The following is a 20,529-nucleotide window of genomic DNA, read 5'->3' on the forward strand; positions in this document are numbered from 1 at the left end:
ACCGGCAAATCACTCATTGGGATTGATCGCCCCCCCCCCCCCCCCTCCGGCATCGGAGCGATGCTGCTGTCATGCTGTGAACGACTCCCACCCTGGTAGCCCCTTGTCCTGGTCGCACAGATCGGCTTGACTCATTCACTCACCCACTAACTCACTCACCACCCACCCCCCGCCCATTCCCTCGCGCCCCCCACTGAACAACCCCTCCACCCCCCACTAACCCGTCCACCCACTAACTCACTCACCCACCCACCTCGCCACCCACTAACTCTCCACCCACTAACTCACTCACCCACACCCACTACCCCCCACCCACTCACTCACCCACCCACTCACCCCACCCTCCACCCCTCAAAACCCTCCACCCACCACCCACTGACCCATCCAGCCACCCACTCACCTACCCACTCATCCACCCCCCACTCAAAACCCATCCACCCACCCACCACCCACCCACCTGTCCCCAACTCCACTCACCCCCCACCCCCCATTAATCCGTCCACCCACTCCTCACTCACTTACCCCACCCATCCACCCAACCATCCACCCACCCACTCAACCGTCACACCTTACCCCACCCACCCATCCACCGTATGTGTGCGTGTGTGTGTGCGTGTGTGTGCGTGTGCAGGCGTGTCGGTGTTCCCGCGGTGGCCTCCCGCCAGCGCCGTGTCCACGCCGGTACTGGCCGGTGTGGTGGCCGGCGTCTCCTTCTTCTCGCTCTCGCTGCTCTTCAGCTCCGTGGCCGCCGCTCTGGCCGCACATCGTCGCCGGCGCCGGGAGAGGAGGAGACGAGGTGAGGGCGAGGGTGCGGAGGAGGCGAGGTGTGTGTGTTGTGTGGTGTGTGTGGTGTGTGTGACGAGTGTGAGTGTGTGTACGAGTGTGAGTGAGTGTGTGGTGTGTACGAGTGTGAGTGTGTGTACGAGTGTGAATGTGTACGAGTGTGAGTGTGTACGAGTGTGTGTGTGGTGTGTGTGTGTTGTGTGTGGGAGTGGTGTGTGTGTGGTGGGTGTGTGTGGGTGTGTGTGTGTGGTGTGTGTGGGTGTGTGTGTGAGTGTGTGTGGGTACCAGTGTGAGTGTGTGTTGTATGTTGTGGGTGTGTGTGTTGTGGGTGTGTGTGTGTGTGTGGTGTGTGTGTGCGAGTGTGAGCTTATGTGCGAGTGTGAGCTTATGTGCGCGCGGGTGTGTGTGCGTGTGCGAGTGTGTGTGCGTGTGCGCACGTGGTGAGCGAGTGTGCGTGGTTTCGAAAGGAGTGGTGGTGCGAGCGGTCAGCCACGGCCGACATCAGTGGCGCGCGACATCCGAACCTGAGCCGGCCCCTGTGCCTGGACCCCCGTCCCCTCCGCCTGACCAGCGTGGCGACGTGTGGATCGTGCAACAGCGGGAACGGCAGCAACGTTAGCCCCCTCCCTCCCCGCCTCCCCGCTGCGATGACTACCTGGCAGTATCGACCTCAATGTGGCTGACCGGGGCGGGCGAGCTTTGTAGTGGATATGCGTGTGCGTAAAAAGAAAAAGTTTAATAAAAAGTTCGAAAGAAATACGTAAGAAGAAATTATAAAACAATTCCAAAAGTTTAAAAAGTTAAAAAGAGGTAAAAAAAAAAAGTTACAAAAAATGAAAATAAAAGTTTTAAAAGTTGAAAAGAGTAAAAAATTTGTAAGAAAAAGTCACGAAAAAAAGTTTTGAAAAAAGTAAATATTAAGTACAAATTTAGAAAAACCTTGCCAGCTCGTCGGATTCCTCCTCCAGCGTGCGAAGTAAAAATATTCCAATTCCGCCACGTTGCTGCGCCAATAGCGACGCCGCCTGGCGGCCATTTGCGGCGCTGCCGGGTTGCGGAGGCTCGCCAATGGAACCGCTCTGCCGCCGGCGGCCCTGGTTAATACTGCGGTGGCTAGATGTTAACTACCTCGCCTTGTCTACAGGAGGTCGTGGGTTCGATCCCGACCCTGACGCCTGCTGCTGTATATTTGGAGTTTGCGTGTCTCTCTCTCATCATCATCACGGTGGCTAGGAGATGTTAACTACCTCGCCTGGTGTACAGGAGGTCATGGGTTCGATCCCGACCCTGACGCCTGCTGTTTTTCCCGACTGATGTTGCGAGATTATTAATTGTGTTCCGTTTCTCTCTCTCTCTCCCTCTCTCTCCTTTCTGCCTAAACCACAGATTACAACTGCCGGGCGTACGAGAGGTACGTTCGATCGATTGGTTAACCATCGGACAAAGACGGGATGCTATATACACTACACTATACACTACCCTATACACTACTATACACTACCCTATCCACTACTATACACTACACTACTATACACTATACTGCTATAAACTACTATACACTACACTACTATATACTACACTATAGACTACACTACTATACACTACAACACATTACACTACACGCTACTATACACTACACTATGCCATCGAACAAAGACGGCCCCTCCCTCCCCCCCCTCCCTCCCTCCCTGAGAAGGGACCTCGTTAGGGGTAGCTCTGCAGTGTCCGCTTCCACGGAGGCGGAGAGCCGCTCACCGACACTGCCGCCAAAAGTATCCCGACGAGTGTTTTGTGCCCCCCCCCCGCCCGCAGCGACTACAGCCGCGGCGGCACCGGCAGCGGCAAGCCGATCCCGCTGGTGCTCTCCTCCCCGCCGTCTCCGTGCTGCGGCGAGGACAAGGCCCGCGCCCCGCTCGTCGCCCGCGACGACAGCGCCGCCGGCGCCAGCGCCGCCGACCGACCGCGATTCTTCGGCACCGGGCGACGCGGCGCCGGCTCCGGCCTGGGGCGCTACCGCATCCCGGCGCTCGACGACAGCGCCTCCTCCGCCCGCCACCTCCTCCGTGCGGGAGCTACGGGCGTGACGAGTACGGCGTCGGCGGGGAAGACGACGACGATGACGACGAGGAGGATGATGACGATGACGACGACGAGGAGGGGGAGGCAGACGGAGTTGCCGGCACTGGCGGGAGGCGCGAGCGGAGGAGGCCGCGGCGGCGGCGGCGGAGGAAACGGCTGAACCTGTCCGGCGGCAGTCAGCTGTCGCTGGGCTGCCTGTCGGAGCGCGGCGCCAGCGACAGCGAGGGCTGCTACTGCGTGGCCGACGCCGACGCCGCCGCCGCTGCCGCGCGCCGGCAGGACCAGGCCGCCGGGGCGCGGCCTATCGGCAAGATTTCCCGCGGGGCTGACGGCAAGTTCGCGATCGCCGGCGGTGGCGGCTCCGACGAATTCGACGACGCCCGTCTCGGGCGTCCGCCGCCGCCGCCCGAGCCGGGGGCTTCGTCGTCGCCGCGAGGCTCCGCGCTGCTGACGGCCTGGCCGTCGGGCTCCAGCGTGGTGGAGGTCTACCCATGGGCAGGCGCGGGCCCGATTCGCCTCGACGCCCGCCGACGATTGGCGGCGCCGGTCCGGCGACGCGGCCAGGGTCGGGCGGCGGCGGCGCCGGCAGCGGCCTCCTCTCTCTGCCCGACGTCAGCGCCGTCGTCCCCCGCGGCGGCCGCGGCGAACGGTCCCCCGGCGCGGAATCTCGGCCGCCGTGGGGAGGCTCCTCCGGTGGCTTCGGCGACGACGGCCCCCGCTTCTTTGTGTTCCCGCCCGCCGCTGGCGACGATCCGGCGCGGGGACGGCCCGGGCCCGCCGCCGGTGGGCCCCACGAGCCTGGCCGGCCGAGGAACGGCCTCCGCCGCCGCCGCCTCCGCCGTGGACTCGCGTCGGCGGCCGCGTGTCGCCGGGCCGGTGCCGCGACGCTGCCGAAACGGAGCTGGACGAGCTTCTGGCCGAGAGTTTCTCGCGGAGCCCGGAGCGCCGGGCGGCGCCGGCGTTGCCGCCGTTGCCGCCGCCGCCGCCTCCGCCTTACGCGAGCATTGACGTCGTGGAGGCGTGCAACATCGCCGACCGGCTCCTGGAGCTTACGCGACGGCAGAAGGGGGCGGCCGTCACCGCCGTCGCCGCTGCCCGACGTAGCCCCGGCGGGCGGGCCCAGTCCGCAGAGCAGCGGCCGCGGCGCGTCACCGTCGCCGGAGCCGGCGTGCCGTGCAGCGGCGAAGGGGGCGGCTTCAGCCATCCCAGCGTGCCGTGTGGCGGCGGATTCGGCGGAGGGGGCGGCTTCGGATATCCCACCATGCCGTGCGTTGCCGGCGGAGGAGGAGGTGGCGGCCTGACCCATCCCAGCATGCCGTGCGGTTCGCCGCAGACGGAGAGCAGCGGCGTCCACAGCCAGGACGGCTCGCAAAGGATGATGGGAAACGAGAGTCTCTACTCGGACCTGGCGAACAGGTGGGTGCCGTTGTGCGCCGCGCTTGACGTTGCCGGCACGACGTGTCCGTGTGCGGCGGGGTGGACGCAGCAGTGGTGGTGTGAAGGTCAACAACAACGACAACAACGACAACAACCGCCATTGGCCACGAGGTGGCGTGGACTTCACCACGGCACTTGTGTCACTATACACTAACCTGTACACTACACACTACACTACTATACACTACCCTATACACTACACTATACTACACTACCCTACACTACACTATACACTACACTATACTACACTACCCTATACACTACTATACACTACACTACGCTACTATACACTACACTGCTATAAACTACTATACACTACACTACTATATACCACTATAGACTACACTACTATACACTACCCTATACACTAACCTGTACACTACACTACACACTACACTATACGGGCGACAACAACGACAACAACCGCCATTGGCCACGAGGTGGCGTGGACGTCACCACGGCACTTGTGCCAGACCTGTGGACGACAGAGCGCGCCGGTTCGACTCCAACTCCCTCCCTCACGCCCCCCACCACCACCACGCCCGCCCCCCTGCCGCCCCCCCACCTCACTCCCCTCCCCCACCCCCGCCCACCCCCCCGCCAGGCGCGAGCTGTCCGTGGACGAGGGCTACGAGTGGGACGTGGAGCTGTGTGCCGAGTCGGCCGTGATGCAGTCGCTGCGTCTCTACGTCAGCCGACAGCTCCAGCGGCCGCACTCCTCCGACTTTGCGCGCGAACGACCGCCCACCCACGCCGGCGGTGGCGGCGGTGGTGGTGGCAGCGGTGGTGGTGGCAGCGGTAGGTGGCGCCCCGAACACCGTCATCGTCGTCATCGCCAGCGTCATCGCTGCAGTCGTTGTCTCCGTTGTCGTGGCTACCGTCGTCATGACTACTGTCGTCATCGCTACCGTCGTCAGCGCTACCCCGTAGTCATCGCTACGGTCATTGTTCCTGTCGTCATGGCTACTGTAGTCATCGCTACAGTTGTTACTGTCGTCATGGCTACTGTTGTCATCACTACCGTAGTCATCGCTACAGTTGTTACCGTCGTGGTTATCGTCGTCATCGCTACTGTCATGATCTCTTCAGGCATTGTTACCGTCGTCGTGGCTACCGTCGTCATGGCTACTGTTGTCATCACTACCCGTGTGACCCTGACGCTAACACTACGACTCTCTCTTCTCTCTCACCCCTTCCCCCCCACTCTCTCTGTCTCTCCTCCCCCACCCTCTCTGCCTCTCTCTTGTTCCCCCAGCTCCCTCTCGGCCGGGCATCCCTGTGACCTCCCGCCCCTCCGTCTCCATGGAGGACCTGAGCTGCGGCGGCGGCGACGTCGCCTCCGCAGCCGTCGCCGTGACGACCACGCCCTCCCCCCCCTCCTCCTCCTCCTCCACCGCCGTCGCCCCGCCGTCCTGGCGGGCCGACGGCGGCGCCGATGCACCGCTCCGGGCGGACCTGGCGGCCCGTTGCGCCGCCCTGAAGGCCGAGTTCTTGGCCTACCAGCGGCACTACCGCCCGCAGAAGGGGGCGGCCACGCGGCCGTCGAGCGGCCGGGCGGGGCGGCCTCGCCGGTCTCCGACGAGGAGTACGAGCAGGCCACGCTGCTGTGACGTTGCGGCGGAGCGCCGACAAGGAGTACGAGCAGGCCACGCTGCTGTGAATCTGCGGCGGAGAGCCGACGCGCACACAGAGCCGAGCCGACGGATGGTGTTGGCACGGCATGGGTTGGTTTTTCCACTGGCGCACTTGAGCCGAGCCGGCGAATGGTGTTGGCGCGGCGCGGGTTGCGTTTTTTCCACCGGCGATTTGCCGAAGCCGAGGCGGAACCAAGGCGCATGACGGACACCGCCGCTGACATCGGGTGAACCTGACCCAGTAGGGCCACGCGCGGATGATGTACAGCAGCAGCACGTACGTTGAACTTCTGTCGCGCCGTGCGTAGCCGGACGTGCTTGTCGGCGGTGCCGGGAAACGACACGTTGACTTGCGACGCCGGCGTGGGTAGGTACACCGACACTCGCCGAGCCGAGCCACCGTATTGGAGTCGGCACGGCACGGGTTGCTTTTTCCACTGGGGCACGCGAACCGACCCAGCGTATGGGGATGGCGTGGCACGGGTGTTGTTTTTTCCACTGGCGCACGTGAACCAACCCAGCGTTTGGGGTTGGCGTGGCACGGGTGTTGTTTTTCCACTGGCGCACGCGAACCGAGCCAACCGTATGGGGGGCGTGGCACGGGTGTTTTGTTGTTTTTTCTACTGGCACAAGCGAGCCGACCCAGCGTTTGGGGTTGGCGTGGCACGGGTGTTGTTTTTCCACTGGCACACGCGAACCGAGCCACCGTATGGGGTTGGCGTGGACGGGTGTTTTGTTGTTTTTTTCTACTGGCACAAGCGAGCCGACCCAGCATGGGGTTTGGCACGGCACCTACGCCACGCGTCTCCCCGACACGCGCCGCCCCACCCACCACACACACGCCGGCAACAACACGCCCGCGCCGGCCGGAAAACGCCGGCCACCGTATGCCATATGGACCTGAAAACTCAATTTCGCTGCACAAGATTACGGGGTTTGGCCAGTTATGAGATTAGATGTGGCGCGAGATGAGTGAGCGCGCGAGTGTGTACGCACTGTGTGTGGAACTTCTTTCGCACCCACACAAAAAGCAATTCAAAAGAATTTCTTTCGTCAATCTCGATGGTGATGATGATGATTTAATGGTGCCATAGCGCCCAGTTGCTTCCTGATGTCGCAAGGGAGAGCGTTCCAGACGGCCGCAGAGGCGTACCCGAAAGCCCCGCGCGACGCGGGTGGTGACCACCGTCTTTGTTCGACGGTCCTGGGCCTCCCCCTAGGTAGACTCGGCCTCAAATGAGTACCTGGTGCGGTGTGTAAGTAAACATCACCACTGGGGAGACAAAGGCGCCGGGCGTGGCGCTGGCCACCCGGCCCCCTCGTGCGGCCGTTGCCGGCCTGCGTGGGCGCCCCAACATCTGCGGAGCGTCGCACGTGACCCCGGCGGGGAGGGGGCGGGGGGGGAGAGGTTAAAGGCGCCAAGACGGAGAGAGCGCGAGAGAGAGCGCGAGAGAGAGAGGCACGGAGGAGTTGAGGCGAGAGAGGGGCGTTCGGTGTCCGCCATCCATTTCATCGGCTGCGTCGTGGGGGTTTGTTGGAGGGTTCGTCTCTTGAAGGTCGTGTTCACGCTCGTTTGGGGGTCAGCGTGGGAGTACGCGGGGGGCAGGGTGCAGGGAGAGAGGCGAGGGTGCAGGAGGGGGGGGTCCACGTCGCCCCGCACGATGACGTGTGGAGGTGAAGTTTTTGCGGCAAGAGCAGATGGGGAATGGAGGGCGGTGATGGGCTCAATAGGACGTGGAAATCAAGTGGCAGCCAGATTTAAAAATCGGGAGTTATTCTTGTTTTTTGAAACAACATCATCTGGCTCTCGCCTGATGATGCTGGTTGTTGCAATTACCGGCGAAACGTCAGGGTACTCGAATGTGTAAATGTTGTAGTGGGTTTACTACACTATACACTACACTACTATACACTACACTACTATACACTACACTACTATACACTACACTACTATACACTACACTATACACTACTATACACTACACTATACACTACTATACACTACACTATACACTACACTACTATACACTACACTACTATACACTACACTACTATACACTACACTATACACTACACTATACACTACACCAGGGTCGGCAACCAAAATAACAAGAAGAGCCATTTCTTTCCAATTCGGTACAAAATTCAGTATTTCAAGAGCCGCAATGCATCTGAGTACATACTGTACATACGTACATATCGTCAAGAAGCAGCCCGTAAAGAGCCGCATGCGGCTCCGGAGCCGTAGGTTGCCGACCCCTGCACTACACTATACACTACATTATACACTACTATACACTACACTATACACTACACTATACACTACATTATACACTACACTATACACTACATTATACACTACACTACTATACACTACACTATACACTACACTATACACTACACTACTATACACTACACTATACACTACTATATACTACTATACACTACACTATACACTGCATTATACACTACACTACTATACACTACCCTACTATACACTACACTATACACTGCATTATACACTACACTACTATACACTACACTACACACTACTATACACTACTATACACTACACTATACACTGCATTATACACTACACACTACTATACACTGCATTATACACTACACTACTATACACTACTATACACTACATTGTAAATGTTGAGATGGGTTTACGCTCCAACACTACCGGTTAGTGCTGTATTAGCATACTACACTATACACTACACTATACACACATTACTATACACTACACCATACACTACATTATACATACACTATACACTACACTACAATTGTAAATGTTGTAGTGTGTTTACTCTCCAACATACTACCGGTTAGCGCTGTACCATTATACGACACTATACACTACACTATACACTACTACACTACACTATTACATACCTCATCAGTGCCATACCTTATTACGGACCAATTCAGACCGTATTGCTCACCCCGTGGTGCCCTTACAAATCTCAACGTTCATCCCACAAAGTCCCATCACAAGGGAGAAACACAAACAAATAGACACAATGGCATTGTATTGTATTGAAACATCTGTATGTTCTATGGGAACCTCATTTGCCAGTAAAAAATATGATAATTGGTTTTTTACCCTTCTATCTGGCAACAAAACTGACACCTTTTTACAAGGAGTCATGTTTGCATAGACCACAATACCTGCAGTCATAAATACAAACAAAAGACATAACTCTGATAATGTGCACTGTCCTTGAAGTTGATTGGTCCACACCCGAGACAGCTTTCCTTAGAGCCTAGTCTCACATGGGTTGGACCAGATGACGCCAAAAGGCGCACAACCCATAGTGTAGATGCTTGCCCCGAGCTCTCATACTCTGATGGTGCATTGTCTTTGAGTTGTGCGCCTTTTGGCGTCATCTGGTCCAACACCATGTGAGACTAGGCTCTAAGGAAAGCTGTCTCGGGTGTGGACCAATCAACTTCAAGGACAGTGCACATTATCAGAGTTATGTTTTTTTTTGTATTATGACTGCAGGTATTGCGGTCTATGCAAACATGAATCCTTGTAAAAAGGTGTCAGTTTTGTTGCCAGATAGAAGGGTAAAAAACCAATTATCATCTGTATGCTGTGTAGACCTGAAAGCCACATTTCCCTGTACACGAATACTGGGTGGCAAACCGTGTGGGTTCAGTTCAGTTTCATGTATTTGGTAAAGCCCTGTGAGCCATTCGGCTCTTGAATCGGGTGCAACCGCAACAAACAAAAACGTGAACAAAGAAAACATCTTAAAGTGGCTACACGCGCAAACAGAAAAATCCAGGCAAAAAACAGCAAAGTCTTGCGGAAAAAGCACCTTGTATCAACGCTGTGTGCAAAAATCCCAGTGGGATGCAAGTCAAACAACAACAACCACAACAACAACAACCATAAGACAATTTAGATTGAAGTTACCAGTCTAACTCTGTACTACAACAAACATGGCTGAACCAAAACGTTTTCGAAATCACCGAAATGAAGCTATAAAAAAACAACGTAACGGTGATCATAGGAACTGTGATTCAAATTTTAACAATACACGATATACATAAACATGTACGACCAAACTTTGCAGCCATAGCCGGCAGCATGAGTCTCTCCATAACAGCCGGAGCATCGAAGGAGCATCAACATTTTTCAATGCACACGCGGTATTCGATGGGGTGAGGCGTGGGTAACTCTCCCGCCCGCCTCTCCTCGCGAAGACTTTGCTGGTTCACGTGGAAGAGTAGGCCAAGACGTAGTGGAGGCTTCGTGTCCACGCGAGCAGTGGAGTGAGCCTGCACTGGCCGCCAGTACCTTTGGGAGGGAATGTTTCTAAAGTGGCATTGGTCAGCGTTCCTTGGACAAAAGCGGGGTTTTTGGTGCATCTCCTTTTTTAAAATTGAAATTAAGATGCCTTGAGATTATGACTCGTATCTGTGAAATAGTTTTTTTTGTGTGTCTGTGTATATGTATGTATGTGTATGTGGGCCTTCATAGGTGCTCGCTAACAGCACTTGACCCAACAGTCTGTTAAGGCTATACGGGGGATCTTTGTATTTGGTGTCGCGGTTAGCGCTACGCTGCGCTACGAACCCGACGGCCCGAGTTCGATTCCCGCTCACGAACAACACCGGTGACGATAAGCTGAACCGGTCGTGGGCCTCCCCTAGATCGACTCGGCCTCAAATGAGTACCTGATGCGGTGTGTAGTAAACATCGCCACTGGGGAGACAAAGGCGGCCGGGTGGTGCTGGCCACCCACCCCCTCGTGCGCCGTGCCGGCCTTCATAGGTGCTGCTCGATAACAGCACTTGCCCCAACAGGCTGGTAAGGCTACACGGGGGATCTTTGCCTTTGTGTCTGTACATACACTCCTCTACTTACGAACATTCGACTTACGAACTTTCAGAGATACGAACAAACCAGTTGCCTGTTCGAACCGAGAGTCGCAAGTTCAACCGTCGTGCAAATATTTGGCGGTGGCATCTACATCTGCAGAACGTGAAGAACCAGTGGCATCTACATCTGCAGAACGTGAAGAACCAGTGGCATCTACATCTGCAGAACGTGAAGAACCAGCGGCATCTACATCTGCAGAACGTGAAGAACCAGTGGCATCTACATCTGCAGAACGTGCAGAACCAGTGGCATCTACATCTGCAGAACGTGAAGAACCAGTGGCATCTACATCTGCAGAACGTGAAGAACCAGTGGCTCTACATCTGCAGAACGTGAAGACCAGTGGCATCTACATCTGCAGAACGTGAAGAACCAGTGGCAGCTACATCTGCAGAACGTGAAGAACCAGTGCATCTACATCTGCAAACGTGAAGAACCAGTGGCATCTACAATCTGTAGAACTTAAAGAACCAGTGGCATCTACATCTGCAGAACGTGAAGAACCAGTGGCATCTACATCTGCAGAACTTGAAGAACCAGTGGCATCTACATCTGCAGAACGTGAAGAACCAGTGGCATCTACATCTGCAGAACGTGAAGAACCAGCGGCATCTACATCTGCAGAACGTGAAGAACCAGTGGCATCTACATCTGCAGAACGTGAAGAACCAGCGGCATCTACATCTGCAGAACGTGAAGAACCAGTGGCATCTACATCTGCAGAACGTGAAGAACCAGTGGCATCTACATCTGCAGAACGTGAAGAACCAGTGGCATCTACATCTGCTGAAAGTGAAGAACCAGTGGCATCTACATCTGCAGAAAGTGAAGAACCAGGGCATCTACATCTGGCAAAAAGTGACGACCAGTGGCATCTACATCTGCAAAAAGTGAAGAACCAGTGGTATCTACATCTGCAGAACATGAAGAGCCATAGCATCTACATCTGCAGAACGTGAAGAACCAGTGGCATCTACAGAACAGGAACCAGTGGCATCTACCATCTGCAGGAACATGAAGAACCAGTGGTATCTCATCTGCAGAACGTGAAGAGCCAGTAGCATCTACATCTGCAGAACGTGAAGAACCAGTGGCATCTACAGAACATGAACCAGGGGCATCTACATCTGCAGAACGTGAAGAACCAGTGGCATCTACATCTGCAGGAACATGAACCAGTGGCATCTACATCTGCAGAACGTGAAGAACCAGTGGTATCTACATCTGCAGAACATGAAGAACCAGTGGCATCTACATCTACAGGAGATTATACAATTTTAAAAGCCATTCCCCCGAGTTTAGTGTACACGCCGTCCAACGCGTTTGGAATCGACAGCAGTACGGTTTTACTTGCGAACAAATCGATTTACGAACACAAACCTCTGGAACCCATCTCGTTCGTAAGTAGAGGAGTGTCCTGTTTGTTGTTTTCGTCGCAGGAATGTTTGTGAACGTCGCGAACGGCACCCGTGTGGTGCCACCACTAGGTTGACTCAGACTGAAAAAATAAAAGCACACCTTGGTCTCCGCGCGTGACTTTGCCCCCCCCACCCCCACGCCCCTTGGTGCTGTCGATTTGAGGTCTCTGACAAATAAACGCCGGCCCTCGTGCGCGACGGCCTTCATCGTGCCTTCGACGTGTGTCACTCCGCGACCCGTTGGTTCGCAGTGGGGCGAGCGTCCGTCCGCCGTCGAAGGTTCTCCGGCGCGAATGACCCCACCGGGTCAGGGATGTCCATCGTCTTTGACCGCAGGAACCCCCTGTTGACGGTCAACCCCTGCTAACGACTACGCGCCTACGTAGAGCCCAATGTGTAGTGTATAATGTAGTGTATAGTGTATAGCATTGTGGTGTATAGTAGTGTATAATGTAGTGTGGTGTATAGTAGTGTATACTAGTGTAGTGAATAGTAGTGTATAATGTAGTGTAGTATATAGTAGTGTATAATGTAGTGTAGTGTATAATGTAGTGTAGTGTATAGTAGTGTAATGTATACTAGTGTAGTATATAGTAGTGTATAATGTAGTGTATAGTAGTGGCTTGTATACTAGTGTAGTATATAGTAGTGTATAATGTAGTGTATAGTAGTGGCTTGTATACTAGTGTAGTATATAGTAGTGTATAATGTAGTGTATAGTAGTGGAATGTATACTAGTGTAGTATTAGTAGTGTATACTAGTGTAGTGTATAGTAGTGTATACTAGTGCTGGGTGTTTGTGGGTCTCTATGTATGTGGGTCTCTGTGTCTCTGTGGGTCTGGGTGTCTATGGGTCTCTATGTATGTGGGTATCTATGCGTCTCTGTGGGTCTGCGTGTTTGTGGGTCTCTATGAACGTCTGTGGGTCTCTATGAATGTCTGTGGTCTCTATTTGTCTCTGTAGGTGGGTGTCTGGGGTCTCGATGTATGTGGGTCTCTACGTGTCTCTTGTGGGTCTCTATGAATGTATGTTGAACTTCTTTCACGCTGTAATAGCCAACCGTGCTAGGGTCTCTATGGGTGTCTTGTGGGTCTCTGTGGTTCTGGGTGTCTGTGGTCTCTATGTATGTGGGTCTTTATGGGTCTCTGTGTCTCTATGTATGGATGTATGTTGAACTTCTTTCACGCTGTACGTAGCCAACCGCGCTAAACGGAGGTGCGGGAGGGGGGAAACACGAGACGCACAAAGCTCGCTTCTGAAGTAATGAGCTCCAGGTGGCTTCCTATCATCGGAAGGAAGAGCGTTCCAGAGGCCGCAAAAGCGAATCTGAAGGCCATGAATCACCTTCAACACCGTCACCACCATCACCACTGTCACCACCATCACTGTCACCACCACCACCATCACCACCACCACCATCACCACCGTTACCACCATCACCACCGTCACCACCGTCACCACTGTCACCACCATCACCACCGTCACCACCGTCACCACCATCACCACTGTCACCACCATCACCACTGTCACCACCATCACCACTGTCACCACCATCACCACTGTCACCACCATCACCAATGTCACCACCATCACTGTCACCACCATCACCACTGTTACCCCATCACCACTGTCACCACCATCATATATCAACCAATACCCGGCCATTCGCCACTTAGTGGCGAGGACGTCACCACGTCGCTTGTGCCAGGCCAGGTGCACTTTTGAGGCCACGTGAAAGTTGTCGATACACCCTCTGGCAAGAGCTGGTCACGGGACAGACCCATTGGTGCCGTGGTCGACTGGCCGACTGACCGAATGACTGACCGACCGACTGACCGACTGGCCGAGATGACTGGCCGATGTGCCACCTGTACCGTCACCTCTCAGCCGAGGTTGTGATTCCGTTGGCTCGTTGCGACGGCCGTAAAAAAAAAAACAAACCCCTCCAATCTCCGTGCGTGTTCAAGGCGCGTGTTAACATTGCCATTGCAACACGCAACAAAGACAAAGATCCCCCGTATAGCCTCAGCAGACTGTAGGTGCAAGTGCTGTTAGCGAGTAGCACCTATGAAGGCCGGCACGGCACACGAGGAGGGGGTGGCCAGCACCACGCCCGGCCGCCTTTGTCTCCCCAGTGGCGATGTTTACTACACACAGCACCAGGTACACTCATTTGAGGCCGAGTCGACCTAGGGGAGGCCCGGCATAGGTTCAGATAATTGTCACCGGTGGTGTTGGCCGTGAGCGGGAATCGAACTCGGGTGGCCGGGTTCGTAGCGCAGCGTGAGCGCTAACCGCTGCGCCACCGCTCACACAAGACGACAAAGCTCCCCCATATAGCCTTAACAGACTAGGGGCAAGTGCTGTTAGCGAGCGCTATGAAGGCCGGCACGGCACACGAGGGGCGCGTGGCCAAAACCACGCCCGGTCGCCTTTGTCTCCCTAGTGGCAATGTTTTTACACAGCACCAGGAACTCGATTGAGGCTGAGTCGACCTAGGGGAGGCCCACGACCAAGTTCAAATAATCGTCACCGGTGTTGGCCGTGAGCGGGAATCGAACTCGGGTCGCCGGGTTCGTAGCGCTAACCGCTGCACCACCGCTCCCCACTCACACGCACCATTGGGGTGACTGCGTATTCGCCGCGTGTGTCACGAGTCTCAAGTTCAAGTGGGGCAATCGGTATTCTGTTCACACTGATTGCCCCCCTCCCTTCCTCCATATTTATATATTTATGTTTATATTGGACGTATTGGCGGTACTACACTGAAGCAGCATAGGGGCCGTCCATAAATGACGTCACGCACCTGGGGGGGGGGGGGCGGTCAGACATTTGTGACGATGTGTGACGAGGGGGGGGGGTTCTATGAGACATCTCCTTTACCAGTGGCAAAATATAGTAGTAGGTTTTACCCTTTCAACTGGTACAAAAACTGACACCTTTATACAAGGCATCATGTTTGCAATAACCACAACACAAGCAGTCAAAATGCAAACAAAAAGAAACAACTCTGATAATGATATGCAAAAGAAACAACTCTGATGATGATATGCATATCATTATCATCATCAGAGTTGTTTCTTTTTGTTTGCATTTTCACTGCTTGTGTTGTGGTTATTGCAAACATGATGCCTCGTATAAAGGTGTCAGTTTTTGTACCAGTTGAAAGGGTAAAAACCTACTATGAGAAATGTGACGTCCACATCAAATGCGCAACTTTAAATAAATATAGACAACACCTTGGTTCTTTCGGTAAAGTCACGTAGAAGGGAAATAATACAATAATAAAATAAAACATAATAAAATAAAAAAATTGGTTTCCTTTTATTATTTCCCTTCTACGTGACTTTACAGAAAGAACCAGAAGATGAATCCCTGCAAGCTCCGAAAGAAGCCTTCAAAATCGAAAAATATGAATGAGCCCTTTCGTCATCTTGCTCTCAAGATCGCAATAATAGGTTACTTGGGTACAAGTTCGACTCGAATTATTCCATTAAAGTAACATTCACAATAAGGCAAATTTGCAGGCTTCGTTTGTTAACTAGGCCTCGTATTTATCATAACATGTAACGGCATTAGCAAGGCATTACAGCATTATAACGGTCATTCTAACATTATAACAGCATTCCCAGTATTTATGAAGAACGTAAACGAACTTACAGTCAATGCTTCTTCAAGTCCCACAATGTACAGTTACTGCTGACTTCACTGGGACGCGATGTGTGCCGACCATTTTAAATTCTGTGTAATGGCGGACCCCAGTCTCGTGGCTGAAAGGCTGTCAATCGTAACTTCTGTCCACGTGACCAAACTCAACCTCAAACAGGAAATTCCTGTGTACTCACACAGGCACAGCTAGCTGGTCAGACACCTATATACTACACTCTACACTACACATACACTGGAGTACATTATACACTACATTATACTCTACAGTACATTATACACTACTCTATACACTACATGATTATATACTGTAATAATATAATTATTAAAGTATGTTTAATATTATATTTTATTGTTTCATTCTATGTGACTTACCGAAAGAACCAAGAAGATGATCCCTGCAGTCACGAAAGCTTTAAAATCGAAATAATACACTACACTATTGTAAACTACTACTATATACTACACTATACACTACAGACACTATACACTACACTACTATACTGACAGTATACACTACACTTATACACTACGTACATTATACACTACTCTATACATTACTAATACACCTACACTATTGTAAAACTACTACTATACACTACATATACACTACACTATACACTATAACGCTAGGGGCCGTCCATAAAATGACGTCACGCCCTATGGGGTGCGGGTGGTCAGAGATTTGTTACGAATGTGACGAGGGGGGGGGGGAGGGATTTGAGAAATGTGACGTCAATCAAAACGCTCAACTTTAAATAAATATAGACAACACGTTCTACTTAATTAATAGACATTTTAATAAATGCTTTCTCCTACAACATCAGAGTTCAGCGCCACATCAATACGCACTAGCAATGACAATAGTTAAAGCGATTTGAAGCATGTTTTAGTTTGAGGGTGGGGGGATGCAGAGCTTTGTGACGTCATATTTGAGGGGGTCTGACTTTTTGTGACGCCGTGTGACGAGGGGGGGGTCAAAAATCGTCCAAAAATCGCGTGACGTCAGTTATGGACGGTCCCCTACACTAGTAAGCTACATACTATACTATACACTGTAGTAGATTACACACTACACTACACGACTGTACATTACTACTATACACTACATTATACACTCCACTATACACTACAATATACACGAACACTATACTATACACTACAGTACACTAAACACTACACTACTATACACTACACTCTACACTATATTACACTATACACTACACTACACTACACTACCCTTACACACTACACTACTATACACTAGATTACACTATACACTACAATACACTACCCTTACACACTACACTATACACTACAGTCCAGTGGTTATTCTTAACCTGGGGTGCATCATGCTGCTGTAGTATATAGTGTAGTAGTGTAAAGTGTAGTAGTGTATAGTGTAGTAGTGCAGGAGTTTCGCCAGAGAATGGGAGGTGTGGACCGCCACTACTCAACACGCTGCTGTAGTAGAGAGTGTAGTAGTGTATTGTGTAGTAGTGTAGTAGTGTATATAGTGTAGTGTATAGTGTAGTGTGTAGTAGTGTATAGTGTAGTAGTGTATAGTGTAGTAGTGTAGTGTATAGTAGTGTAGTGTATAGTGTAGTGTAGTAGTGTATAGTGTAGTTGTGTAGTGTATAGTAGTGTAGTTTATAGTGTAGTGTGTAGTAGTGTATAGTGTAGTAGTGTGTAGTAGGTAGTGTCTAGTGTAGTGTATAGTGTAGTGTATAGTGCAGTGTATAGTGTAGTGTGTAGTAGTGCTGGAATGGAAGGATGGACCGCCACTACCCAACACGCTGCCGCGCCACCGCGACCCTCACCAGGACCAGCGGACAGAGAAACGACGGAACGAACTACCGGTGCATCTCCCAAGACGTTATGTGTCAGAGTCAGAATCGGAATATTTATTTCGATGCAGGAGGTATCCCATGAGCTCTGAAGCTTGTTTTTCTTTCACAGACGTCCAGTTCGGGCCACGGGCTAAGACCGTTCCACAACAGTTAAAAAAACACGGCAGTGTAGTGCAAAGTACAAAAGAGGTAAATAAATACCCCCACACAAAACCCAAACAACACTGACTTATTCTAGAATTGAAGCTTTCGTGACTGCAGGAATACTATAGTCATTGGTTCTTCGGTAAAGTCCCTTATGTAGAAATTCGGTTTTAAAATAAATCACAAATAAAATTAAATAATCAGTTGTAATTTAAATAAATTAAATCAATTCTAGATTCTAGATTTTTACCTACGTGACTTTACCGAAATAACCAAAGAGTATAAATTAAATCAGTTGTGATTATTTTTTTATTTATTTGTGAATTTATTTTCATAAATTAAATAATATCAGTTGTGATGTATTTTATTCTATTTGTGATGTATTAACATTTATTTTATTCTACATACGTGACTTTACGCAAAGAACCAATGAGTATATTGACTTATTCTTTTTCAGAAAGCGACCCGGCCCATCGCAAATGATAGCCGCTCAACAAAGTGGCCCCAATCGTTTGGACATTACAGCAGCAGCAACAGCCAAATAACCAAAACGATCTCTCTATGTACACGACGCGTGCTGCTCTGCTGCTGCAGGGCTCAACGAAGATGGAAAGATTGCGAGTTGTGTCGATGATGCCGGACCCCATAAAAAAATTTCGGAGATGATGGCCTTCACTATAGGGTGCTTCAAAACATTTTAAAAACTTTTATCGGCTGTCGTTTTAATGGAAAAATAACGGAGGATAATACACTGTAACATGATAACAAATTGAACGTTAACATCTCCAAAAAGTCTCTCCCATGTGTTTCGCCATCGCTGTCAACGCATTGCCTGGAATCTTCTCCAGGTGTTCTCCAGAGCCCGGAGGAGGCAGCACATTTCTCGTGGCAGCTGTTGCAATTTCTCACGAGTGTTAACATGTTTCTGTTAAAGCCGCCCTGCATATAGACAGATGTACACGTATACACAACTATACAAAAGTGTAAGTGGAATACTGGGTGAACAATTTGCGTGTTTAATTTTAAGCCGGTTTGAATTAACAAAAGGCAAACGGGGTTCGGTGTCATTTGTCGCGACACCGCTCCGAGGGTTCGCCGTGGTGACAATGATCGCGACAAGCGGGTGGCACGTCACGATCCACGTGTCGAACCTCTTCTGTACCGCACCGCCGCACGTAGCCACCGCGCGAATCGGAGGTGCGCACAGGGTAAGGACAACAGACCTGACACGCAACAGGCGGGGTCTATGGTGCAGTGGTGAGTTTATGGTGCGGTGATGAGTCTGGTGCAGTGAGTCTATGTGCAGGTGAGTCTATGGTGCAGTGTTGAGTCTATGGGCAGTGTGAGTCTATGGGCAGTGTTGAGTCTATGGCAGTGATGAGTCTATGGTGCAGTGTTGAGTCTATGGTGCAGTGTTGAGTCTATGGTGCAGTGTTGAGTCTATGGTGCAGTGTTGAGTCTATGGGCAGTGTGAGTCATGGTGCAGTGTGAGTCTATGGGCAGTGTCGAGTCTATGGTGCAGTGGAGTCTATGGGCAGTGTCGAGTCTATGGGCAGTGTTGAGTCTATGGTGCAGTGTTGAGTCTATGGTGCAGTGTTGAGTCTATGGTGCAGTGTTGAGTCTATGGTGCAGTGTGAGTCTATGGTGCAGTGTGAGTCTATGGTGCAGTGTTGAGTCTATGGTGCAGTGTGAGTCTATGGCAGTGTTGAGTCTATGGGCAGTGTTGAGCTGTGGTGCAGTGTTGAGTCTATGGTGCAGTGTTGAGTCTATGGTGCAGTGTGAGTCTATGGTGCAGTGTGAGTCTATGGTGCAGTGTGAGTCTATGGTAGTGTTGAGTCTGGGCAGTGTTGAGTCTATGGTGCAGTGTGAGTCTATGGTGCAGTGTTGAGTCTATGGGCAGTGTTGAGTCTATGGTGCAGTGTGAGTCTAGTGCAGTGTGAGTCTATGGTGCAGTGTTGAGTCTATGGGCAGTGTTGAGTCTATGGGCAGTGTTGAGTCTATGGGCAGTGTTGAGTCTATGGTGCAGTGTTGAGTCTATGGTGCAGTGTTGAGTCTATGGGCAGTGTTGAGTCTATGGTGCAGTGTGAGTCTATGGTGCAGTGATGAGTCTATGGTGCAGTGTGAGTCTATGGTGCAGTGTGAGTCTATGGTGCAGTGTTGAGTCTATGGTGCAGTGTGAGTCTATGGGCAGTGTTGAGTCTATGGGCAGTGTTGAGTCTATGGGCAGTGTGAGTCTATGGGCAGTGTGAGTCTATGGTGCAGTGTTGAGTCTATGGGCAGTGTTGAGTCTATGGTGCAGTGTGAGTCTATGGTGCAGTGTGAGTCTATGGTGCAGTGTTGAGTCTATGGGCAGTGTTGAGTCTATGGTGCAGTGTGAGTCTATGGTGCAGTGTGAGTCTATGGTGCAGTGTGAGTCTATGGGCAGTGTTGAGTCTATGGTGCAGTGTGAGTCTATGGTGCAGTGTTGAGTCTATGGGCAGTGTGAGTCTATGGTGCAGTGTGAGTCTATGGTGCAGTGTGAGTCTATGGTGCAGTGTGAGTCTATGGTGCAGTGTGAGTCTATGGTGCAGTGTTGAGTCTATGGTGCAGTGTGAGTCTAGGGTAGGTGAGTCTA

At 51.9% G+C, this 20,529-nt stretch overlaps 1 protein-coding gene across 1 annotated transcript in view; it reads left to right on the forward strand.

Annotated features, from left to right (window-relative positions):
- The window catches only part of LOC133358576 (uncharacterized), a 7,453-nt gene extending 959 nt beyond the window's left edge, over nucleotides 1-6,494 (forward strand). Inside the window, exons 2-9 of the mRNA XM_061576944.1 lie at nucleotides 632-796; nucleotides 1,251-1,397; nucleotides 2,170-2,194; nucleotides 2,596-2,877; nucleotides 2,991-3,538; nucleotides 3,660-4,278; nucleotides 4,904-5,097; nucleotides 5,555-6,494. Of these exons, the coding sequence (XP_061432928.1) occupies nucleotides 632-796; nucleotides 1,251-1,397; nucleotides 2,170-2,194; nucleotides 2,596-2,877; nucleotides 2,991-3,538; nucleotides 3,660-4,278; nucleotides 4,904-5,097; nucleotides 5,555-6,138 (2,564 nt within the window). The 3' untranslated portion in view covers nucleotides 6,139-6,494. The remainder of the gene's footprint in view (nucleotides 1-631; nucleotides 797-1,250; nucleotides 1,398-2,169; nucleotides 2,195-2,595; nucleotides 2,878-2,990; nucleotides 3,539-3,659; nucleotides 4,279-4,903; nucleotides 5,098-5,554) is intronic.
- Nucleotides 6,495-20,529: the final 14,035 nt, after the last annotated feature.

This window comes from Lethenteron reissneri, chromosome 62 (genome assembly GCF_015708825.2).
Source record: "Lethenteron reissneri isolate LAM-NWPU_2019-01 chromosome 62, ASM1570882v1, whole genome shotgun sequence".
Classification (NCBI taxonomy): Eukaryota; Metazoa; Chordata; class Hyperoartia; order Petromyzontiformes; family Petromyzontidae; genus Lethenteron; species Lethenteron reissneri.